At 38.4% G+C, this 26,241-nt stretch overlaps 1 protein-coding gene across 1 annotated transcript in view; it reads right to left on the bottom strand.

Annotated features, from left to right (window-relative positions):
• Positions 1 to 26,241, bottom strand: part of LOC130920291 (protein kinase C alpha type) — a 294,714-nt gene that overhangs the window by 111,834 nt on the left and 156,639 nt on the right. The window contains exons 4-5 of the mRNA XM_057843391.1: positions 19,515 to 19,626; positions 17,702 to 17,830 (exon numbers count right to left, since the gene is read on the bottom strand). Of these exons, the coding sequence (XP_057699374.1) occupies positions 17,702 to 17,830; positions 19,515 to 19,626 (241 nt within the window). The remainder of the gene's footprint in view (positions 1 to 17,701; positions 17,831 to 19,514; positions 19,627 to 26,241) is intronic.

The raw sequence follows: 26,241 nt of genomic DNA, 5'->3' as shown, positions 1-26,241 counted from the left end.
TTTTCCATACGTTTCCCGTAGCCAAAAACTCAGAGGGGAAAAAATGTGAACAATGGGTTAACTTGTGCTATCGTCCAAAAGATCAGTTTAACGTCAGTAAGGTGAAGCCATTCACCTTCATATGCAGGAAACATTTTGTTGGGGGCCATGGTCCTACAGATCGACAATCATGCCCCAAAGAGGTAAGCCATTTTGATATTTTTACTAGGGCTGTCAAAATTATCGCGTTAACGGGCGTTAATTAATTTTTTTAATTAATCACGTTAAAATATTTGACGCAATTAACGCACTAGGCCCGCTCAGACAGATTTAAATGTCAGTACAGTGAAAGGCCAACTTGTTAATTGTGTTTTATGGAGTTTTTCCGCCCTCTGCTGGCGGTTGGGTGTGACTTGCATATGTTATGTGGCGTAATGTCGCCCTCTGCTGGCGATTCAGTGCAGCTGATTATTTGGGTTTCAGCGCGCTTTTCTGACGTGATTATGTGTCGACGCGAACTCACACTAATAGACAGTGCTATTCAGACCAGCTAACGTCCGCATCCAGTATTCAGTGGCAGTTCTCATAGCCCCATCACACTGTTTGTGTCTAATACATGCATCGCTTGTGAGTTATATTCCTCCTTTGTTTATATTCATGAGCATTAGATAGTTATTGATGATGTGTATTTGAATTTGTTGACATATATGGTGAAATGCAGTTACATTGTTAGATGCTTGTGAGCTAATTGGCTAGTGCTACTGCTCAAATGGACACGTGTGTATACATTTTATGTTATTTTGTGATTTATGCAAGTTATTGACACATTGCCTTGTTATTTTCAGTTTTACAAAAATACAAGAAACGTGCTCCTGTCAAAAAGAGATGACTTCAGTAAAGCCCATGCAACTTTGCCACACCGTCTAATTTCTTTTTGGAACTTATGTTTGCTATCTGTCAATTTGTGTACTCACACACATTGAGGACAGAATAGGGCTACTAGTTTATTTTTTGATTGAAAATTTTACAAATTTTATTAAAACGAAAACATTAAGAGGCGTTTTAATATAACATTTCTATAACTTGTACTAATATTCATCTTTTAAGAACTACAAGTCTTTCTATCCATGGATCACAATGTTAATGCCATCTTGTTGATTTATTGTTATAATAAAGAAATACAGTCCTTATGTACCGTATGTTGAATGTATATATCCATCTTGTCTTATCTTTCCATTCCAACAATAATTTACAGAAAAATATGGCATATTTTATAGATGGTTTGAATTGCGATTAATTGCGATTAATTAATTTTTAAGCTGTAATTAACTCGATTAAAAATTTTAATCGTTTGACAGCCCTAATTTTTACTGATTTTTTAGCGTGGCGTTTTGCCGCGCTTAAAGTCCGGTGCGGCTTATCAATGAACAAAGCCCGTTTTCGTGTCAAATTTGGTGGGTGTCGGCTTTTAGTCAGGTGCGCCTTATAGTCCAAAAATTACGGTATTCGAATTAATCCATTAGTCGTTGCAGCACTACTTGAAAGAATGCCAGGCAGAATGCTTCCTAAACTTGGCTAAGGCCAACAGAATATGACGGATTGGAACACCAGTAGAGCTCACTTAAGTCAATGTGAACAAAGGGCTTGTAAAAAAAATTAAAACCAAATGCATTATTTAACAAGTTGGAATTTCCGAAGACCATTGCTAGCGAGTCCTGATGCTTCAATTTTTCTTTTTTACTAGAAAAAAGTACTTCGGGGGCATACATACAAAATAAGCTGTTTGGTTAATTCAATAATAATTCCACTAACTCAGATCAAGTATTGAAAATTCATAGACTAAAAGCCAGTTAAATGCAATAATGAATTCTCCTTAGCCTGAAATGACCCCAGGCTGTCACTGTGCTTTTGGCATTGTCTTCTCTTGTGAAATTAATGACAATACATTTCCACATAAAACCCCATCAAAGAGACATTGTGATGCACAAAAAACAAGGTCTTAATGGTACAAATTGTATACATCCATTAAGTGTTTCATTTGTTTTCCAAAAGACGTGAGCGAGCTTACTAAGTCTATGAAACCAATGCTAGCGAGGCCTTAGCTGAATGCTATTCGTTTGACAGCAGTGCTGTACATGTGAAAATGATGTAAAGATTCTCCCTCCGCACCACCCAACATGCTATTTAAACTGTGTAACTCAAATCTGTTTGGAAGGTTGCCTGGTTGGCGTCAACAGCAGCTAATGTAATCTGTAATACAAGATGGCCTGAGTGGGCTGTGCGGTTAGTACATCATTTCAGCGCACGCACGCTCACACTCTGACCATCCATTTATTTTCTATAGCACTTGTCCTCATTAGAGTTGAAGGTGAACTTAAATCAGCTAACTTTCGGGGTGCACTCTGGACTAGTTGCTAGCCAACTGCAGGGCAAACAGGTAAATTTTTATTCAGTCTCAAATTTACACCAAAAAGCAATTACAAAACAGACTGAGGAACAGTTGCTTTGCTGAAGTCATCTCCACCCTGAACAGCCATATGTAACACTACATCACCCAATGTCCAATATTCATTTACATGCAATATACTGTGTGCAATACTTACTAAGTACAATATTCAATGCCTCACTGTCAACTTCAGCTACTTAACTTCTATTCACACATATTCTATGTACAATACTTATTTACGTGCAATATTAATGTGCAATATTCAATGCCTCACTGTCAACTTCTGCTACTTAACTTCTATATACACATATTCTATGTGCCATACTTATTCACGTGCAATATTAATGTGCAATATTCAATGCCTTCACTGTCAACTGCTGCTACTGCACTTAATTTATTTGCACTGCCTGAACATAGGACCACCCCATACATATTTTATATTTATTTATACTTTTATTCTTGCAAGCCACTTCGAGATTTTTACCTGTCCTGCACTTTAAAGGGAGATGCTCTCCAATATAATGTACACCTGTATAATGACAATAAAGGGCTATTCTATTCTATTTTTCAGATGATAAGTTGCACTTTTTCATAGTTTGGCTGTGCCTTCGACTTATACTCAATTACGACTTATATGTCGATACATATACTTGACACGTGCCCAATACTTCGAGTTGGTGTAGCTGTTCAGATGTCATACTGAAGAAGAAGACCTGAATAGATTTGGGCGTGATTTGGAGTGAGATTAAGAGTTTCTTATGTTTATAGTTAGCCGAATAACTATTAATAGGAACCTCGGACTTAAAGACTTGTAGGCTCTAATAAGCCACAATTGTTGTCTTTTACTAAAATATGCTACTATTAGAAACACATATATTATTATCATTGATTTAAAAATCTATAAAATTTAGTACATGTTTTGACCTACAGAGGGCACCAATTTTTACGCTCGCAATGCACGCTGGGGGTGATGACATAGTTTTGCTGGACTGGGAGAATAGCTGTGTTAGCTTGCAAGAGAAGCTAATATGGCACTGGCATGATTTTGTCACATTCCGCCGCTGGTCAGATTGTTTGCCCACAGAGCTGTGGGATGAGTTCCCAACGTCGTACCTGCACCCAATTACAGCTCATCAGCAGTGTCTTTAAACTAATCCTAGGCGGCTTGCCGAGATATTGACTTGCTGCCATTTGACAGTTTGTATATCCCTTCGTTGCCAGTTGCATCATTGCCTAGTTTTTTTGTTGTTTTTTTTGTCTGCCATTCACCGCTGTTTTCCCTCAGTTTTTTTTTTTCCTTTTTAATTGATCCCGACCTACTGTCACGGACCCTCATTGTGTCTCCCTTTTCGCGAACATGTTTTTTGTGTGTTCAATAAGGGTGTAACGGTAAATGTATTTGTATTGAACCGTTTCGGTACGGAGTGCTCAGTTTGGAACAGAGGCCTACCGAATGAGTTTCTGACGTGATGTAACCCTTACATTTCGAGGCTGTGAGTCGATCGGGTTACAGTTTCTTTGTGTAGATTATATTTAATCAGTCTTCTCTACTATAATGAGGACCAACACGGTAGGACAGTATATAACCCAGAAACGTCAATGGCGCGACAACGTGGCCGCTGCGAGAACGCAGTGAAATTGGGCGTTAAAGTCAATCAGCCAATGCACACCAGTCGCAGTGCGGCCGCGTGTTAGACGCTTCCCAGAAGTGGCTCAACGCGACGCACGCGAAATGAACGGCAGAGTTTATTATTTGACGCGAGACGCGCCCCTCCTGCGTCAATACTACTTGCTAGGATCGGGCAGACCGGAAGTCACTTGTGTACCAATACGGTGGATCCGGTTGATTTTCAAATTAATATGCAATCGTAACCCTCTTTTTGAGTCCATCAGATCTCTTGAGTGGTAGATCGGGGCACAGTTGACTTGTCTCTGTTGATTTACTGCTGTCTTTCCTGCTATAATAATAACCAAAACGGCCCCGTGTTCAATACAAAACCCTCCTACCACAACAAAACAAGTAGGAACTAATATTCACATAGGAACTAATGTTATACAACATTAAATATACAATATAAATGAATACTACATCACATTTGTAAAATATAAACACATAATAAAATAAATAATAGCCCATTTAAATAAAATAAATTGAAATGATCTAAAACCCCTCTAATTAAATAATAAGAATAATACACAGATCCTGCTTACACAATTAAATTTATTAATTTTTGTGTGGCGCTTTAACTTGAGAAAATCCACCAATAAAGCTTTTGAAAACCGTTCATAAGGGGAAAAAATGATTCATTGAGGCATTTCATTTGTAAAATACATGTTAAAATCTTTGTCATTGTGATTGCTTTTCTCTTTAGCACAGTACTTCTTTTTTCTTCTTTCTTTCAGAAAGCAAGCTGACCAATACGCGGGGTCTGAAAGGCAAATTGTTGTTGGATTATTATCTTTAAATACCCGCTACTTTTTGAGCAGAATTCTAGCTTTGTATAGGCTAATGTTCCTATTGTTGAAAGCACAAAAGTGTGTGATAAACAACTAGCACATTTATATTTTGCATTTTGTTCTCTTAGTGTACCGAAAATTAACAGAACCGTGACCTCAAAACCGAGGTATGCACCGAACCGAGATTTTTGTGTACCGTTACACCCCTAGTGTTCAATAAACCCTTTTACGCAATCCCTGTTATTGTTGTCTGCTTGCTGTCTGAAGTGAGCCATGTTTTGTAATTCCGTGGTCAAGCCAGCCGCACTTTCTTTTCAGTTGTGTTTCCCTTTCACGTTTTACTGCACAGAAACAGACAACGCATGTGGGTTGCGATTGCTTTATAAGGAAAATCACGACTCCAACGTCAATTGGAAGTATAGTCCTGTGGTCTGTCGCACGGGAAATGCGGGTTCGAGTCCCGATGGAGACTTTCATTTAATTGCTTTTGCTGCTCGTTTTGTGAAATATCGACAGTGCTGTCCTTCTCATCACTTTTCCGCTCGGGTTCAAATTGGAAGGGCAGAACCGCCGACATGTCTATGTAGCTAAAGGTTGACACTGAGGTAGCCCGGCAGCGCTGCCCAGTGACGTCACTGCCAAGAGTTTATTGCGTCATCAACAACAATGGTGAAACGAAAACATTAAGAGAGGTTTTAAAATTTCTATAACTCATACTAACATTTATCTTCTAAAAATTACATGTCTTTCTCTCCATAGTTCCCTTTATTATGTCAACAGTAGGGGTGGGAACCTCTTTGAACCTCACGATACGATACGATTTGCGATACAAAGCTCACAATAACGATGATCTCACGATATAGCGATACAACGATTATACACTGGTCTATATACTCCATATATTGGTCAGGAAATCATTCTAGGATATTCTACAAAACAACAAATAAACAGAAAAACAGGCTATCTTCATCCTCCTGTTGTTTATCTCTAGTAGACGTCCAATCCATTTGAACTGGAAGGGTGGAAGCAAATGAACCCGTCCCACTTCAAACGGGCCCCTCCCACTTCAGTGGCAGCCAATGTCAGGCAAGGAGGTAATTTTGGGCCATTTCAGGTCAATACCTGTTGATTTTAAGTCACTTTCTTTTGATATTGGGGCATTTTATGGGTCACATCCCGTTGATTTTGGGTTACAGAAGAGGAAGTGACCTGGAAATGAATAGACAGTGACTCAACCTCAACAGGCCTGTAAATGAACAGTAAGTGACCTGTAAATGCCTTGAAAATCAGAGAGTGCAACTGTGAATGCTCTGGTTTCCAATGAACGAATGTTCTTTCGCCCTTCCCAGTTTTAATTGATTGGGCGTCAAGCGCCATCTATGGCAGCCATAGATTTAACTGAGAAACTATTATGGTCGAAGATTTTGGTAGCAATTTGTTGGTTCCTTTTTCTTTGTGTTTTTTTTTTAACATTGACACCTTTTTAAAATGATATATCATTTCTAGGAATGAGCGTATCGATAACCATTTAGGATGCAAAGTATCACGATAAGGCTGCAGCTATCAAATATTTAAGTGATCTATTAATTTATTGATTAGTTAGTTCGAATAATCGAGCAATCAGATAACAAACATTTAATGCCTTGCAGAAAAAAAATTTGGGACATGCAAAAGGAAAGAAACTACTGTTAATGCTTGCAATAATATTTAGTTTTTGCTTGCTAAAATTGGACTTTCAAAAGTTTTTGGGGACATGCAAAGGAAAGAAACTACTGTTTATGCTAGCAATAAAATTGAGTTTTTGCTTGCTGAAATTGCACTTTCAAAAGAGCAGTAAATGCGAATACTAAGCCTGTCGCAATATGCAATATATCAATTTATCGCACGGTAAATAAAAATGAAGGCGGTAAATTTTCCGCTGCGATTTATCGCCTCACGTGCACGTGCATGCGCGCGTGCAGCTGACGTGCAGTTAAAAGTTCAGCTTCCTTGTTACCAACTATGCAAAATGCATTTTCGTTCTGGGTCAGGCAAAAAATAGCGCCAGAGCAAATTTGTTCCCATTATATCCTATTGTTCAACGTATACCGGCCGCGTCAGTGTTCCGGATTGACTGCGGACCATCTCCGGCGTGCCAGTGCCCGCCGGATGGTTTAGGCTATTTTTTAGTTTAGTGCAGTTTAAGTTTAGTGCAGGTGGAGAAATAAAAGAAAAGGTGACGCTTATCATTGAAATGAAGATGTAAATGATAGCAAAATATAAGCATGGTGTGTGCATCTATGAACTGGGTCGACAACAGGGCCGTAGAATGTCGATCTCGGCCGGCGGTCCTCCGTTCGCCAGTCTTTATAAGTTAAGGTGACAGTTCTTATTGTGGTAACATCGCCAAAGAAATCGCCACCTTCGTCACGTTTCGAATCATTTATTCCATCATCTCGCCGAGTGTCCACTGCTGTTGACGCCAGGATCGAAACAGAAAGTAAATAGCGCTCTCCTGCTCACAGTCAGCCCCGCAGCGCATTCTTGTGCAGCAAAAAAAGTCCGCCACATTGGAACCCGATTCGTTACATTATTACAAGTACTGTACTGTGTAATTATTATTATTATTATTGCTATTATTATATTATTGTTATTCTGATTTTTATTCATATTTTATTTGTTTTGCTCTTTGTAATTGCTATTTGCAATAGTATCAGCAGTATTTATTAAGTATACAGTGTGGGTTTTTGGGCTGTGGAACGAATTAATGGAATTATAATGTATTCTTATGGGAAAATCCTGCTCGACATACGACCATTTCGACTTACAAACAAGCTCCTGGAACGAATTAACTTTGTATGTAGAGGTACCACTGTATTACACATGGAACGCCATAGCAGAAGCTATGAGGGGGAAAGTTTTCCTTTGCCTAGATGTTTAAATTATTAAGTGGAATTCTATTTTTTTTTTGTAAAAAAAATATTTTATTTATTCTGTGTTTCTGTGCAGTAGTAATCTTGTTGTGTTTCACTTAAAAGAGGCATGGTCTATTGTTTTAAGTTGTGATTTCTTAAAAAGTATTTTTGAATTTAAGAGTAAACATTTATTGCATTTAAATGGGTGTATGTGATCTATTAATATATACTGTATTCTCACAGTGTTATCGTAAAAAAGATTTTTTTTTTTAATTGGGGGTGCAATAATATCGCATATCGCAATAATCTATTAAATGAATTATCGCACACTAAAATTTGTTATCGCGACAAGCCTAGCAAATACAAAATACAATTCCCGAGAGTTACCTCAAACTATGCAGAATTGCACTTACATTACAAAAAATTAAAATATCTGCGCTTAGGGTCAAAGGTATAAAAGAATTTAAAAAATAAGGATTTACGTACAACAAAACAATTGGCTAACTTGAATTGCAAAAGTCCGCTAGCTTAAATGCTATAAAATGCTAATTTTTTGTTTGGTTTTTTGTGTTTTTTACAATGCTCTTAACAAATTGTTCAAACACATATTGCCACAAGTAATTCAAAATATATTTCTAAATTAAATAATGAATGCATAAACAAACATATTAGCTCAAACAAAAACATGCCTTATGTTGGTCTATGCTGGTCAGGATACATTTTAGAAGGTGTTAAATAAACAAGTGTTTGTGCTTGCAATAATATTTATTTTGGCTTGCTAGGATTACACTTTCAAAAGAGCATTAAATGCGAATGCAAAATAAAATTCTTAAGTGTTTCTTCAAACAATGCGGGATTGCACTTTCATGTCACAAGGGCAATAAATGCAAACGAATAAAAGTCAATAAATTGATGAAGAAGTTGGTTCGAATAATCGAGTAATCGGCTAGGAAACATAAAAAATGAAAATACCTGAGTTTAGCTTCAAATGATATTTAAAGAATAAATAATTCATGAAGATTTAAATACAACAGAACAATTGGCTAACTTGCATGGCAAAAGTCCGCTAGCTTTAAATGCTATAAAATGCTAACTTTTTTTTTTTTAACAATGCTCTTAACAAACACATATTCCCCCCCCAAAAAACTGCTAAATATACTTCTAAATTGAATAACGAACGTACAAATAAACATATTAGCTCAAACACAAACATACCTTATGTTGGTCTTAACAGGCATCACCTGGATTCAGCCATGTTAAATGAGTTATGTCATATTCACTGTTGACACTAGAGGGGAGTGTATCCACCCAAAACCATAAAAAATGCAAACACTTTAAAAAACAACTATTAAAACATCACTCTAATTAAACGATTCCTCGAAGCACAAAAATTTGATTCGAAGCTTTTTTCTAAATACTAAATACTTGAGTTAATCGATTAATCGTTCCAGCACTAATCACAATACATAACCATTCGTTATTTTGTCACACCCCTAGTCAATAAATACTTATTTAGCATTTTGTGTCAGGGAAAAGCGGGAAGGCAGGTGGTGTGGACCCAATTGCAGGGAAACCAAAAGCAGCAAGGCAGGTGGCGGTGAACTCAAAAAACGTTTTAATGATAACTAACCAAAAGCACGAAGTACAACCAAAAAGACTGGTGATCAAAAAGGCAATGTTCAAACCAAAACTTACTTAATCGGAGGGACTGGTACACGAGGGCTTGGACAGGACTTGAAAATTGACATTGATATAGACACTGACATTGACAATGACGCAACAAGGAGTGAAACTGGGTGCTTATATACACACATGCAGACAAGGGGTAACGAGACAACGAGGAACAGCTGGGTAATACAGGAGGACTCACTAGGAGCAGGCACAACAGGTGAAATCAATGGGTAATCACAGGGACAAGTCACACAAGGAAAAAACCAACACAAAACCTAACACTTTGTTCTCAGTTTTATTACTACTATTATACTTAATGTGCTAGGTCTCTGATTAGATAAAATGCCCTAGCCAAAATTTGACATTTATGCCAGTGTTTTTTTCTTTACCTCTTTTTGTGCATTTTTTTGGCTGGTGCGACTTATAGTCCGAAAAATACGTTTACATTTTATTTGTTTCAAATAATTTATTTTTAAAATGTTTTAAGTGCCCTTTCGATGTTTTTATCGAAAATTTGACAAAGATGTCTTGACATCCCTCCATTGGGCCAAACGGACGGACTGCTTTGTTCTTATAAATGGACAAGTCACGAAAGTTCAATGCCTCACAGCACAGTGACCCCAGCAGGCCAACTAATCGAACGATTACATGAGCCCGCTGTCGGCACCCCTGCTGTCATCTTTGTTCTGGCCAATGTGCTAATTCTCTGTCATCATACACTGAGGATTTACAACATGCCTCCAAATAAGAACTTAAAGCCATTCCGGACTGATGCAGACGACTGTACTATGTACAGACCAACCTTATTACACAATTTCAAGCAACATTGAGTTCAATATTTTTAGCAATGTATATCAACAATCAAATTCAGCTATGTGTCTATAGTCAAAACATTTAGGAGTATTTTAAGAATTGGAGACCGGGGGGAAAATGACAAAATAAGTGTGATAGTACTTTTATCACTTGCGTTTAAAGTGGCTATGACAGCAAAAAGCCTGTTTATTTCATATTTCACGTGATATTTTATGCTCCTGAATGAAATGGACCACTTGGATGTGTGTGTAAGCGATCGTTTTATTTATTCAATGTTTTGAATCCCGCACGATGAAACTGAGTGACATCCGGATCCAGTCTCGGGTTGAGGACGAATGCGAATGTGATGTCACCCAGGTCAGCATCTCACAATACACCATTGCTTTATAGCATGCAGATGGACTGCGGATTCAGCTGATTTTGCGGATTACTTTGTTTATTTTTTGCATCATGTCAGCCAAATGTGCTGCAGGGTTTTGTTGCTGGACCAGAGAGAGGCGCGTTAGCCTTCTTGGGTTTCAGAAAGTTCCCGTTCACCCCGAGATTGGCCAATCAGGGTTGCCGAGCGGCGAAGACAATCGAAGACTTTGAAACGCCGCTCGGGTCAGGTTAGCATGTCGGCTAGCTGTCACGCCTCCTGGTTTGTTTACGCTCTCCGGAGACAGGGCAGGGAAATGACAAAAGCCGGGCTTACTCCGGTGGCATAAAATATTGTTCGGTAGGTGCAAGAAGTGGACATTTTGACCATTATGGCATAATTTTGCCATGTCGTACCGAATAAATGCTTTTTTAATATTTCATATTCCATTTAGCATAAGACTGTTATTTGTCATGACCATACCATTTATTTAGCAATTGGGGAAAATACTTCGATAAAAAGAATATCCCGTAAAAATATTGGAGTAGAGAGATTGAAACAATAACATTTTGCGACTCTTTTCCTTGTTCTGAATAATTCCCCCTCAATGGGCTGAATTCTAAATCCAGCTGGGGATGCTAGAGCGCTATAATGACAGGCAGGGGCTAAACGGCAGAAATAAAAGACTAATTTCTCGTCATATGCGCTTTGCCAAATTGTTGTCTATAGTCGAATCGTCTGACAATATGATTCTAATTCACATAATAATGCTATTTAAGATTTTTTTATGCTGCCACTGGCACTTTAAGAAAGAAACTGCAAAATGTGATAAAAGCTACCTTACTCTGTTTAAAGAGCTTTTGTGTTACGGTGACAATTTTTTTTCACTGACGGATAATTTTTTGGGCTGCGCATCTGAAAATTAACAAATTGCAGCAAGAGGGTTTTAACAGATTAAGAAGGCCTCGGAAATGTTACCTCAGAATGCATTCATTACATTATGACATGACCGCTTTGACTGCCAAATGACCGCAAACGCCCCTTGTTGTGAAACGTATTGTACAATGCTGCCAGAGTAGCAATTGTTTTAAAATTGCTGTCCTAAATGAATTCTCTGGGATGAAACTCCTCCTTCAGAGTAGTGTGTACTGCTTGTTTCCCACATATAGCTTCATTTTAGAATTTTTTCCTTTTACTTAATTAACGTAATGGAATCAGTAATTCTACTTTTACCAAAACCCTTTTTACAAAAGTGTCTGCACTTTTACTTAAGTACAGAATGTGAGTACTTTTATACATTCAACATGCTCGAGGTCTTCAATTGCTAACGAGGCAGACAAAATTGTTCCTTTATTGTTTTATTCAACCAGACATTACTAATGTAATTAGAAGTCAAAATCCGTTCTTGACATCACTAAGACAAGACAAATTATCACTTGAAGCCACAAATTAATTAAAACCACCCAATGCAATTAGGAGTTGGAATGGAAAAAGACCCAGGAAAAGAGGACTAAGGCATTGGTGAATGAATCCCCAGGTAGTGGCAGTACAGCAATGGGACGTGATCAGAGTCACAAATCTGCGGTCACATAATTGACAGTGTTGCCCTGTGGCTTGTGAAGATGGATTTACTGGGCTGCCTTGACAGATATTGCATCTGTCATAAACAGATTTCCTGCTGTCGTGGCTTAGGGTTTTGTTTTTTTTTAATACGTAAAATGCAATACAAACCCGGTACTTGTTAAGAAAAAACTGTTGATTTGAGATCAGGATTATATGCATATCTTACAACGCAACATCAACAGTTTAGGGGTTCAATTTGTTACTAGGGACACATATACACTGGGGCAAATAAGTATTTAGTCAACCACTAATTGTGCAAGTTCTCCCACTTGACAATATTAGAGAGGCCTGTAATTGTTAACATGGAGTTAGCGAGAGAGACAGAATGTGAAAAAAAAAACAGAAAATCACATTGTTTGATTTTTAAAAAATTTATTTGCAAATCATGGTGGAAAATAAGTATTTGGTCAATACCAAAAGTTCATCTCAATTCTTTGTTATGTACCGTATTTTTCGGACTATAAGTCGCGTTTTTTTTCATACTTTGGCTGGGGGTGCGACTTATACTCAGGAGCGACTTATGTGTGGAATTATTAACACATTATGATATAATTTCACATGTTATTTTGGTGTTTTGCAGTGACAATGATGGTTTTGTAAAGTTGTTAGCATGTTCTTATGCTATAGTTAGCTGAATAACTCTTTATAGCTATGGCCACGTTCGCGTTCTGCCTTTGGCAGTGTATGTTCAATTGTATTATTGACTTTTTTATCTTGAAATGGATGCATTTAGTTTGTGGCGCTTTCACACCCACGTGAGGGCGCACTCGCACTTGTTTAAGTGAAGAAGAGTGCTCACACGCCAGAAGAAGACGGACAGCTACGTAGCTCTGAGTGAGTAAGTGAGTGAGTGGGCGAGTTAGCGAGAGAGAATAGACGGCTGCGAACCTACTTTCATTGTTTATGTTTTTAAATCATCCCTACAGAGGCAACGCCTGCGTGTATCATCTTTTCTGTTGTTGTTGTGTGTTTTCCACCCGCGATCGGACACTTAGAGCCAGTTGTGTGGTTGTTTGAACGATGTGCTAATGATAGCGAACGCATGCTAACCTGTTACCTATTACTAATAATACCTAATTACCATTTATTTACGTTGATGCGAACCTGTTTTCTATCTAGGACCAAATTGATTCAGCAAATTATACGGACGTCCAGCATTGTCTTTTGGGAGTTCGCTGTATAGCCAGGACCGAGTCGTAACGTAGGACAGTATATTCACATTTCATTGTTCATACACTGTACACTCACTGTACATTTATTTAGCATGTTGTTCTTTATTGTATTTTTATATTAAATTGCCTTTCAAGATGACATGTCTGTTCTATGTGTTGGATTTTATCAAGTAAATTTCCCCCAAAAATTCGACTTATACTCCGGTGCAACTTGTATATGTTTTTTTTCTCTTCGTTGGGCATTTTATGGCTGGATCGACTTATACTCAGGAGCGACTTGTAGTCCGAAAAATACGGTACCCTTTGTTGGCAATAACGGAGGCCAAACGTTTTCTGTAACTCTTCACAAGCTTTTCACACACTGTTGCTGGTATTTTGGCCCATTCTTCCATGCAGATCTCCTCTAGAGCAGTGAGGTTTTGGGGCTGTTGTTGGACAACACGGACTTTCAACTCCCTCCCCACTCCGTGGCGTCAAAATGATAGCAAGAACGGTGAGCAAAAATCCCAGAACCACACGGGGGGACCTAGTAAATGACCAACAGAGAGTTGGGACCACAGTAACAAAGGCTACTATCAGTAACACAATGCACCGCCAGGAACTCAAATCCTACACTGCCAGACGTGTCCCCCTGCTGAAGAAAGTACACGTCCAGGCCCGTCTGCGGTTCGCTAGAGAGCATTTGGATGATCCAGAAAAGGACTGGGAGAATGTGTTATGGTCAGATGAAACCAAAATAGATCTTTTTGGTAGAAACACAGGTTCTCGTGTTTGGAGGAAAAAGAATACTGAATAGCACCATACCCACTGTGAAGCATGGGGGTGGAAACATCATGCTTTAGGGCTGTTTTTCTGCAAAGAGACCAGGACGACTGATCTGTGTAAAGTAAAGAATGAATGGGGCCATGTATCGAGAGATTTTGAGTGAAAATCTCCTTCCATCAGCAAGGGCATTGAAGATGACACGTGGCTGGGTCTTTCAGCATGACAATGATCCCAAACACACAGCCAGGGAACAAAGGAGTGGCTTCCTAAGAAGCATTTGAAGGTCCTGGAGTGGCCTAGCCAGTCTCCAGATCTCAACCCCATATAAAATCTGTGGAGGGAGTTGAAAGTCCGTGCTGCCCAACGACAGCCCCAAAACATCACTGCTCTAGAGGAGATCTGCATGGAGGAATGGGCTAAGTTACCAGCAACAGTGTGTGAAAAGCTTGTGAAGAGTTACAGAAAACGTTTGGCCTCCGTTATTGCCAACAAAGGGTACATAACAAAGTATTGAGATGAACTTTTGGTATTGACCAAATACTTATTTTCCACCCCAATTTGCAGATGAATTCTTTAAAAATCAAACAATGTGATTTTCCGATTTTTTTTTCCACATTCTGTCTCTCATGGTTGAGGTTTACCCATGTTGACAATTACAGACCTCTCTAATATTTTCAAGTGGGAGAACATGCACAATTAGTGGTTGACTAAATACTCATTTGCCCCACTATACATGGTCACAGAGACTTAAAATCGAACACAAAACCTTTGATTTGAGAGACTACCGCTCTTCCTTACTCATTCACACTCAAAAATCTTACTTCTGCCAGGGCTCAAAATTAAAGAGAACCTCGGACTTAAAGACTTCTAGGCTCTAATAAGCCCCAATTGTTCTCTTTTACGAAAATATGTTATTAGAAACACATAAAATATTGCCATTGATTTAAAAATCTGTATTATTTTGTATATGTTTTGACCTATGGAGGGCGCAATGTTTTATGCGGTGATGATGTAGTTTGTCACTGTCACTTGACGAACACCAATGGTGTTCTGAAATTCCTTCCTTAGCGGCGAGACATCCAACACATGCTCACATCGATTAAAAGTGGCGAGTACTTACTATTTGTGTTTTAATTGAGTCTTTTTTTAGCTTTTCATTGCTTCAAAACACTTTTTGCATGTGGTTCCCTCTCATAATTTGAAGCATTTTGTTTTTCTTGTGGTAGCTTTAAGGCAGATTGTTGATCTGTTGACCACATTAGTCACGTAGCGTATTTAAACAACTCTTATTTGATATTACTACGTTTAAGTACCGTATTGGCCCGAATATAAAACGGCCCTGATTATAAGACGACCCCACCTTTTTCAAGATTCAAGTTTGATAAACAACTTTTTAAACACCAAATTATTTTTTTATACAGAATTACAGTACATCCGAAACAAATTATTATAACAATATATTTGAGAGAAAAAGCATGTTATTTTGCCTCATTCAAATCTTAATATATGAACATTTAAATATGTAAACTAAAGCGCAATCACATTAGTAAATGAATGGCTTCTGGTTTTTGAAATGTTAATAAACCAATGTACTGTGATAAAACAACAAAATTGCAACAACTTTATTAACCATCAAAGTGAAGTCTAACTGTAACTGTAGTCTAGAAACAAATCTGTATAAGGAAAAACATTGCAATAAAATAATGCAAACGGGTTAAACTTGAGAGTAGCTGAGATCTGTCATGACAGAACATCGCTTCAATGATATCTGGCGCCATCTAATGTCTTGAATGGATATAACGTCTAGACCGCGAATATAAGATGACCCCCACTTTTTCAGTCTTATTTCAATGCAAAAAACACCGTAGTATATTCGGGCCAATTCGGTATTTTCTTAAGGCATGTTTAGAATGTTCTCTACCATTTTTAAAATTAGTTTAACTAGTAGGTCGCCATTGTTGTTGACATCGCAGGGTGGTGATGTCACATGGTTACGCTGCCGGGCTTCCAGAGTGTGACTCTAGCGACATAAGCACGTCATCTGTTCAATCCTTAAAATTTGAACCCAAGAAGAACATTTATGAGCATTACAATAGTACAATAAATCACAAAACGAGCAGCAAAAGCAAAATGAAAAGGAAAGACAGGATGAGACGAGACGAGAGTAGGAAAAAAAAACGGTGATCTGCCAAAATTAAAGAAAAAAAAAAAAAATTCTGCCAAAATGTGCCACACCGGCAAAACGTCCAACAAGAGGCGATAGATACAGACAGAACATACTAAAGATGCCAAAACTATTTTGCCAAAACTTCTACGGAGCCTTTTGGGGAACATTAAACAAGTAACAATGTTTTTTTTAGACAGCAATGGCTTCCTCCATGGAGTCCTCCCATGAGCACCATTCTTGGCCATAGTTTTACATGTAGTTGATGTGTGCAGAGATACTGGACTGTGCCACTGATTTCTGTAAGTGTTTAGCAGACACTCCAGGGTTCTTTTTACCTCTCTAAGTATTCTGCACTGAACTCTTGGCGTCATCTTTGGAGGACGGCCACTCCTTGGGAGAGAAGCAACAGTGCCAAACTCTCTCCGTTTGTAGACAACTTCTCTGACTGTCGATTGATAACCATCAAGACTTTTAGAGATGGTTTTGTATCCTTTCACAGCTATATACAAATCAACTATCCTTGATCACAGGTCTTCAGACAGTTCTTCTGACCGAGCCATGATGTACATCAGACAATGCTTCTCATCAAGACATTTCTTACCAGGTGTGTGTTTTATAGTGGGCATGGTAGCTTAAAACCTCTCATCAGTGGTTGGGCACACACCTGCGTTAAAATGTTTGGTAAAAATGGGTTTCAGTTGCTCTTTAAGTCTCCTTCAGCAGAGGATTCACTTACTTATTTTTCCTCCTTCTGTCATTGTTTGCATGCTATCCTCATTTAATTATGAAAACCTATAAATGTTTGGGTGGTTTTAGTTAAATGAGACACTGTATTTTCATCTGTGTGATTTTGACAAAGACCAGATCACATTTGGTGATTTTATGCAGAAATGTGAAAAATTCCAGAAGGTTTCGATACAGTAAATACAGTGGTATGAAGAAGTAATTTTCTGCGTCACATTGCCGATCCGTGAAGAAAAGGCCTTTGTCACACCGGTTGTGGTGCAAAAAAAGGTTGGGGACCATTGGTTTACAGTCTCAGAGAGAGGGTTTTTGGATTTGTGTTATAAATGGAAAACTACTGTCATATTGATACCTGATAGCAGCAAATTTAGCCAGGTTTTTTCCATGATTTTGACTGCATTGTAAGCATGTTGAATAAATGGAAGGAGAGGTTTAATTCAGGTTAATGGAATAAGAGGATTGAGGGTGACTTTCCGTACGAAATGAGATGGCCTTTGTCTTCAATCTGATCCGAGGTCACAGCGGAAACAGGCCAATAGCTGGCATATGCTCACTCAGACGAGTGTACTTGAGCAACGGCGTACTCATTAAGGGAATGACAAGTTGACCTACCTGTGACCTGCAGCTTCTCACCGCTGACCTCACACTTGAGGAAAAGGCGCCCCCTCCTTTCAGTGTAGTCGGTCCCACACAGGCTGGGAACATTCATGACGCACTGCTTATGGACGTTCATATCGCACGCTGAAGGACGAGATAAATATATGTCCTTGATCTATTTCATACATGTATTCATTCATTATTTAATAGTAGGGATGGGAATTGATACGATTTTTACGATTCCGATTCCATTATCAATATTGCTTAATGATTCGATTCTTTATCGATTCTTTTATCGATTCTAATTTGGGTAAAAAGAAGAACATTTTAATTGGCATAAAGTTTTTTTAATCAGAAGTAGGGCTACAGCTACCGATTATTTTAGTAGTCGATTAATCGATGAACTAGTTAGTTCGAATAATTTAGTAATCGGATATGGAACATGAAAAATTAAAAAACCTGAGCTGAGCCTCAAACAGTATTTAATAATGAGGCTAACTAAAATAGCAAAAGTCCGCTAGCTTCATTGCTATAAAATACTGTTTTTTGTTGTTGTTTTTTTTTTACAATGCTCTTAACAAATGGTTCATACACATTCCCACAAAAAACGGCTAAATATGCCTATGAACTAAATTATGAATGCATTAAAAAAAATAGGGCTGTCAAACAATTAAAAATTTTAAACAGGTTAATTACAGCTTAAAAATTAATTAATCGTAATTAATCGCAATTAAAACCATTAATAAAATATGCCATATTTTTCTGTAAATTATTGTTGGAATGGAAAGATAAGACACAAGATGGATATATACATTCAACATATGGTACATAAGTACTGTATTTGTTTATTAAAACGATAAATCAACAAAATGGCATTAACATTAACATTCTGTTAAAGCGATCCATAGATAGAAAGACTTGTAGTTCTTAAAAGATAAATGTTAGTACAAGTTATAGAAATTTTAATATTAAAACCCTTCTTAATATTTTCGTTTTAATAAAATTTGTTAAATTTTCAATCAAAAAATAAACTAGTAGCCCGCCATTGTTGATGTCAATAATTACACAATGCTCATGGGTGCTTAAGCCCATAAAATCAGTCGCACCCAAGCGCCAGCAAAAAACTCCAAAAAACACAAGTAACAAGTAACATTGCACTGTGCTGTCATTTTAATCTGCGGGGCATGTGCATTAATTGCGTCAAATATTTTAACGTGATTAATTTAAAAAATTAATTACCGCGCGTTAACGTGATAATTTTGACAGCCCTAAAAAAAACATTAGCTAAAACAAAAACTTAGCTTACGTTGGTCTTAACAAGCTTACGTTGGTCTTAACAGGGAGCAGTTGGATTCAGCCATGTGAAATGAGGCAGACCAGAGGGCAGTGTATCCACCCTAATCAATAAAACTAAATGCAAACACTTTAAAAATAAACCATTACAACGCCACTTTAATTAAACGAATACTCGAAGCAATAACATTTGAATATTTTTTTCTAATCGAATACTCGAGTTAATCGATTAACAATTCTTTTGCAGAAAAATAAGGGTGTCTGCTCTTAGAAGTTACGTGATGTAATTGCTGCTGGTTGGAATTGATAAGAGAATCGTTAGACAAACTGCCAAACGATTCCGTGGAATTGAAACACTCGGATCCGGTTCTCTATAGGAACCGGTTCTCGATTCCCATCCCTATTTAATAGCCTGGCTAAATTGTCTGTTTTAAAAGTCTAATGTGTCACCTCAGCACTAAAATTTGCCCACATGTGCTGAATGACCTCAGGTACATAATTTAGTTTTATGTTCAAATATGTGAAAAACACTTACTGTCACACTTCATGCCTTGATGGATGAGGCCGTACAGCAAAGAGCCACAGTGGTCACAAAAGGTGGGGCTCCCGAAGGTGTGGATCTTAAATTTATGTTTCGTTCTGGGATCCTGAAGAAACAAAAAAGAGAAAAAAACATTTCACATAGAGTGCTGGATAGAATAATGACAAGGCCACTTCAGTATGCATCTCATCTTACATTTTCATGTTCAACATCTATTCACAAAAAGAGTACAGCGCCAGTTGCAAAACACTTGTGCCTACACAGGTTTGAGTGCTTACCACCCAAAGGAGTTCAACTACTGTTAAGTGGAATTACATTGAGGACGCAATTCAGGCAGTTTTATCTAATTTATTTGCAGCCTCACTCTCAGTGAAACCCATTCCAAGCATCAAGAAGCTTAACGCCACCAAGCTATCTTGGGAGTTTTAGTGCCCAATGCAAAATGGATGAGGAGAGTTTGAACTAAAAGCTTTAAATCATCAGTAAATAGACCGAAGTGTTATTTATCTCTGTCATAGCTGGCAGTATATGATGGTGGTGCGCCACTGTGATCAATGATGTGATTTGTCATCTCAGGCAGTTTGCCACTGGCCTCGGGATTGACTCAACAGAGACTCACTGAGTCTCTGCCCATGTTGCTCTTAAATACTCAGGTAAACCGAAAAACAAAAACTTATTTTAGAACTGGGTGAGAGAATGTCAACATGTTTTAAATTCCTGTTTTAATGCCAATGTTACGGTGGCCGAGAGGTGTCAGGCGAAATGCAAAGTCCAAACACTTTGCAAATAGAAAAGGCACGAACCCCAATTGCAAACACTTTGCAAAAGAAAAAAAGCACGAATGCAAACTGCCACAACACGATCCCCAATTCCTAAAGCGCGATCGCAAATTAGCAAAAGCACGAACCCCAATTGCCACAACATGACAGCAAATGGCTCAGAGCACGAATGCAAATTGCCCCAACACAATCCCCAATTCCTAAAGCGCGATTGCAAATTGGCAAAAGCACGAACGCCAATTAATTGCCACAACACGACAGCAAATGGCTCGCAGCACGACCGCAAAAGGCTGGGAACTTTTTTTTGACTTTGTGACTAGGGCCTCCCAGTTCGGGTAGCATTCCAGTGATATTTATCCTAGTCGGAGGTTGTAAAAGTCCCAGTTCCCACCTTCCTCGAATGCAGCATCAGTCTACGGAGTCTTGACTGATGAACGGCAACATAGTGAAACCTGCATTTAGAGGCTGTGAAAACCAACAGAAGAAATGGGCAAATTAGGTTTTCCACAAATTCCCTACGAAGAACAAGGAACAATACAAACTGTGAATACTTGCTGCTTGCTACGACATAAACACTCAGCTGGAAAAAATATCACTCCACAGTGCAGCCTGTTACCTAAAGAGTTGCTGGATTACAAATGTTAATGTTCATACTACAGTTATTCACATGCAATGGTAAATTTTAATAACTTAATCCTGAAAACATAGCCAACACTAGTGATTGCATGGGTCACCGGTGATTTTCATGCGTAAATATGTTGTTTATTTTATTTGCATGCTCATTGACTTGCGCTAGTTTAGCCACTCCGGAGCCCTGAAACTAATAAATAAATAAATAACTGCCCAGAATTTGTTAAAATCAACTCCACCAACTAATTAAACCCCTGCCAACTCAAAGATTCAGCCTAATGTCAAAAATTAGCAACAGTTGACAATGCAAAAAGTGACTTTTGGGTAGAGGTGCACGATAACTATCCGTCCGATAGTTATCGGTCCGATAATAGGAGTTATGACGTCATCCCAATAAATCCGATAACATTATATATTATCGGCCCTATTAATAATATTTTTGGCGCGGTGTCAGATTGTGATGTGTGCGTTTGTTTCCACTCCTGATTTTCCAGTATGCAAAGTTTTGTTACTATCTTTGTTTTGTTCATTATAATAATGTTCATGTCATCGTGAAAATCCTGGTTCGGTCAAAGGCAAATCTATGCTGAATCAACCACTAGTATTTTTGACCTACAGGTATTCAAAAACTCAGGTGAATATACATTGAAAAATTATATATATATATATATATATTAGGGCTGTCAAAATTATCGCGTTAACGGGCGGTAATTATTTTTTTAAATTAATCACGTTAAAATATTTGACGCAATTAACGCACAAATGCCCCGCTCAAACAGATTAAAATGACCGCACAGTGAAACGTGTACTTGTTGTGTTTTTCGTAGTTTTGTCGCCCTCTGCTGGCGCTTGGGTGCGACTGATTTTATAGGCTTCAGCACCCATGAGCATTGTGTAAGTAATTATTGACATCAACAATGGCGGGCTACTAGTTTATTTTCTGAGTGAAAATTTTACAAATTTTATTAAAACGAAATCATTAAGAGGGGTTTTAATATAAAATTTCTATAACTTGTACTAATATTTGTCTTTTTAAACTACAACTCTTTCTATCCATGGATCGCTTTAAAAGAATGTTAATAATGGTAATGCCATCTTGTTGATTTATTGTTATAATAAACAAATACAGTACTTATTTACCGTATGTTGAATGTATATATCCATCTTGTGTCTCATCTTTCCATTCCAACATTAATTTACAGAAAAATATGACATATTTATAGATGGTTTAAATTGCGATTAATTACGATTAATTAATTTTTAAGCTGTAATTAACTCGATTAAAACTTTTAATCATTTGACACCCCTAATATATATACATTATCGGTCATCGTATCGGTATCGGCCTTGAGGAGCAGGAAGTTATCGATAACGGCATCGGTTTCAAAAAATGGATATCGTGCACCCCTACTTTTGGGTGACAACTGCCATCAGTACTCCAGAACTGTAGGTGGCGATCATTCTACAATATATTTGTCAGTGAAGGGGTGAAGATACTGACGACGTCAGTGCATGCGGACAGTCCACCAGTGTATGAAAACATGTCTTCCAGTAGCAACCTTGTACACGGCCTAACTGCGTTCAATATTATTCAAGGATCTAGTCAGCTATTCCCTACTCTAATTACAGAAACTAATTCAGAGCAGAGAAGATCTTTAACCAGGACGACAGCGGAAACAGCAGAAGGGAAGGGTTACACGCAGGAATTAAGTTTTGGTGGTGCTGCTATCTACACATTGGGAATGCATACCACATATACAGTGGGGCAAATAAGTATTTAGTAAACCACTAATCGTGTAAGTTCTCCCACTTGAAAATATTAGAGAGGCCTGTAATTGTCAACATAGTTAAACCTCAACCATGAGGGACAGAAAAAACGGAAAATCACATTGTTTGATTTTTAAATAATTTATTTTCAAATCATGGTGGAAAATAAGTATTTGGTCAATACCAAAAGTTCATATCAATACTTTGTTATGTACCCTTTGTTGGCAATAACGGAGGCCAAACGTTTTCTGTAACTCTTCACAAGCTTTTCACACACTGTTGCTGGTATTTTGACCCATTCCTCCATGCAGATCTCCTCTAGAGCAGTGATGTTTTGGGGCTGTCGTTGGGCAACACGGACTTTCAACTCCCTCCGCAGATTTTCTATGGGGTTGAGACCTGGAGACTGGCTAGGCCACTCCAGGACCTTGAAATGCTTCTTACGAAGCCACTCCTTTGTTACCCTGGCTGTGTTTTTGAGATCATTGTCATGCTGAAAGACCCAGTCACGTGTCATCTTCAATGCCCTTGCTGATGGAAGGAGATTTTCACTCAAAATCTCTTGATACATTGCCCCATTCATTCTTTCCTTTACACAGACCAGTTGTCCTGGTCCCTTTGCAGAAAAACGGCCCCAAAGCATGATGTTTCCACCTCCATGCTTCACAGTGGGTACGGTGCAATTCAGTATTCTTTTTCCTCCAAACAAGAGAACCTGTGTTTCGACCAAAAAGTTCTATTTTGGTTTCATCTGACCATAACACATTCTCCCAGTCCTCTTCTGGATCATCCAAAAGCTTTCTAGCGAACCGCAGACGGGCCTGGATGTGTACTTTCTTGAGCAGGGGGACACGTGTGGCAGTGCAGTATTTGAGTCCCTGGCGGTGCATTGTGTTACTGATAGTAGCCTTTGTTACTGTGGTCCCAGCTCTCTATAGGTCATTCACTAGGTCCCTCTGTGTGGTTCTGGGATTTTTGCTCACCGTTCTTGTTATCATTTTGACGGCAACAGTGTGTGAAAAGCTTGTGAAGAGTTACAGAAAACGTTTGGCCTCCGTTATTGCCAACAAAGGGTACAAAACAAAGTATTGAGATGAACTTTTGGTATAGACAAAATACTTATTTTCCACCATTATTTGCAATTAAATTCTTTAAAAATCAATGTGATTTTCTAGGGGTTTTTTCCACATTCTGTCTCTCATGGTTGAGGTTTACCCATGTTGACAATCACAGGCCTCTCTAATATTTTCAAGTGGGAGAACTTGCACAATTAGCTGTTGACTAAATACTTATTTGCTCCACTGTATATACAGTGCCTTGCAAAAGTATTCGGCCCCCTTGAATCTTGCAACCTTTCGCCACATTTCAGGCTTCAAACATAAAGATATGAAATTTAATTTTTTTGTCAAGAATCAACAACAAGTGGGACACAATTGTGAAGTGGAACAACATTTATTGGATAATTTAAACTTTTTTAACAAATAAAAAACTGTTCCTTGGTTTTCATAATGCTCTCTGCACTTTAAACAGAACCCTGAGACTATCACAGAGCAGGTGCATTTATACGGAGACTTGATTACACACAGGTGGATTCTATTTATCATCATCGGTCATTTAGGACAACATTGGATCATTCAGAGATCCTCACTGAACTTCTGGAGTGAGTTTGCTGCACTGAAAGTAAAGAGGCCGAATAATATTGCACGCCCCACTTTTCAGTTTTTTATTTGTTAAAAAAGTTTAAATTATCCAATAAATTTTGTTCCACTTCACGATTGTGTCCGACTTGTTGTTGATTCTTGACAAAAAATTAAAATTTTATATCTTTATGTTTGAAGCCTGAAATGTGGCGAAAGGTTGCAAGGTTCAAGGGGGCCGAATACTTTTGCAAGGCACTGTATATATAAACCGTTTTTTTTTTTCTTTCTTTAATGACACGGCCACATTGTGTTGAAGAAACGTATGCGGCGATCCGTTGCCGACCTTTACGGTACGTGACATCACCATTTTGTTCCAGTAGCAACCTTGTACACGGCCTAACTGCGTTCAACATTATTCAAGGATCTAGTCAGCTATTCCCTACTCTAATTACAGAAACTAAATCAGAGCAGAGAAGATCTTTAACCAGGACGACAGCGGAAACATCAGAAGGAAAGGGTAACACGCAGGAATTAAGTTTTGGTGGTGCTGCTATCTACACATTGGGAATGCATACCACATACACAGTGGGGCAAATAAGTATTTAATCAACCACTAATCGTGTAAGTTATCCCACTTGAAAATATTAGAGAGGCCTGTAACTGTCAACATAGTTAAACCTCAACCATGAGAGACCGAAAAAAACGGAAAATCACATTGTTTGATTTTTAAATAATTTATTTTCAAATCATGGTGGAAAATAAGTATTTGGTCAATATCAAAAGTTCATCACAATACTTTGTTATGTACCCTTTGTTGGCAATAACGGAGGACAAACGTTTTCTGTAACTCTTCACAAGCTTTTCACACACTGTTGCTGGTATTTTGGCCCATTCCTCCATGCAGATCTTTAGAGCAGTGATGTTTTGGGGCTGTCGTTGGGCAACACGGACTTTCAACTCCCTCCGCAGATTTTCTATGGGGTTGAGACCTGGAGACTGGCTAGGCCACTCCAGGACCTTGAAATGCTTCTTACGAAGCCACTCCTTTGTTACCCTGGCTGTGTTTTTGGGATCATTGTCATGCTGAAAGACCCAACCAAGTCTCATCTTCAATGCCCTTGCTGATGGAAGGAGATTTTCACTCAAAATCTCTCGATACATGGCCCCATTCATTCTTTTCTTTACACAGATCAGTCGTCCTGGTCCCTTTGCAGAAAAACAGCCCCAAAGCATGATTTTTCCACCCCCATGCTTCACAGTGGGTAAGGTACAATCCAGTATTCTTTTTCCTCCAAACAAGAGAACCTGCGTTTCTACCAAAAAGTTCTATTTTGGTTTCATCTGACCATAACACATTCTCCCAGTCCTCTTCTGGATCATCCAAATGCTCTCTAGCGAACCGCAGACGGGCCTGGACGTGTACTTTCTTCAGCAGGGGGACACGTCTGGCAGTGCAGGATTTGGGTCCCTGGCGGTGCATTGTGTTACTGATAGTAGCCTTTGTTACTGTGGTACCCAGCTCTCTGTAGGTCATTCACTAGGTCCCCCCGTGTGGTTCTGGGATTTTTGCTCACCGTTCTTGTTATCATTTTGACGCCACGGGGTGAGGAGGGAGTTCAAAGTCCGTGTTGCTCAACGACTGCCCCAAAACATCACAGCTCTAGAGGAGAGCTGCATGGAGGAATGGGCCAAAATACCAGCAACGGTGTGTGAAAAGCTTGTGAAGAGTTACAGAAAACGTTTGGCCCCTGTTATTGTCAACAAAGGGCAAATAACAAAGTATTGAGATGAACTTTTGGCATAGACCAAATACTTATTTACCACCATGATTTGCAAATAAATTCTTTAAAAATCAAACAATGTGATTTTCTGGGGGTTTTTTTCCACATTCTGTCTCTCATGGTT

This window comes from Corythoichthys intestinalis, chromosome 8 (assembly GCF_030265065.1).
Source record: "Corythoichthys intestinalis isolate RoL2023-P3 chromosome 8, ASM3026506v1, whole genome shotgun sequence".
Lineage (NCBI taxonomy): Eukaryota > Metazoa > Chordata > Actinopteri > Syngnathiformes > Syngnathidae > Corythoichthys > Corythoichthys intestinalis.
The sequence above is the reverse complement of the archived record's forward strand: the minus strand, read 5'-3'. Positions and strand labels throughout refer to the sequence as shown.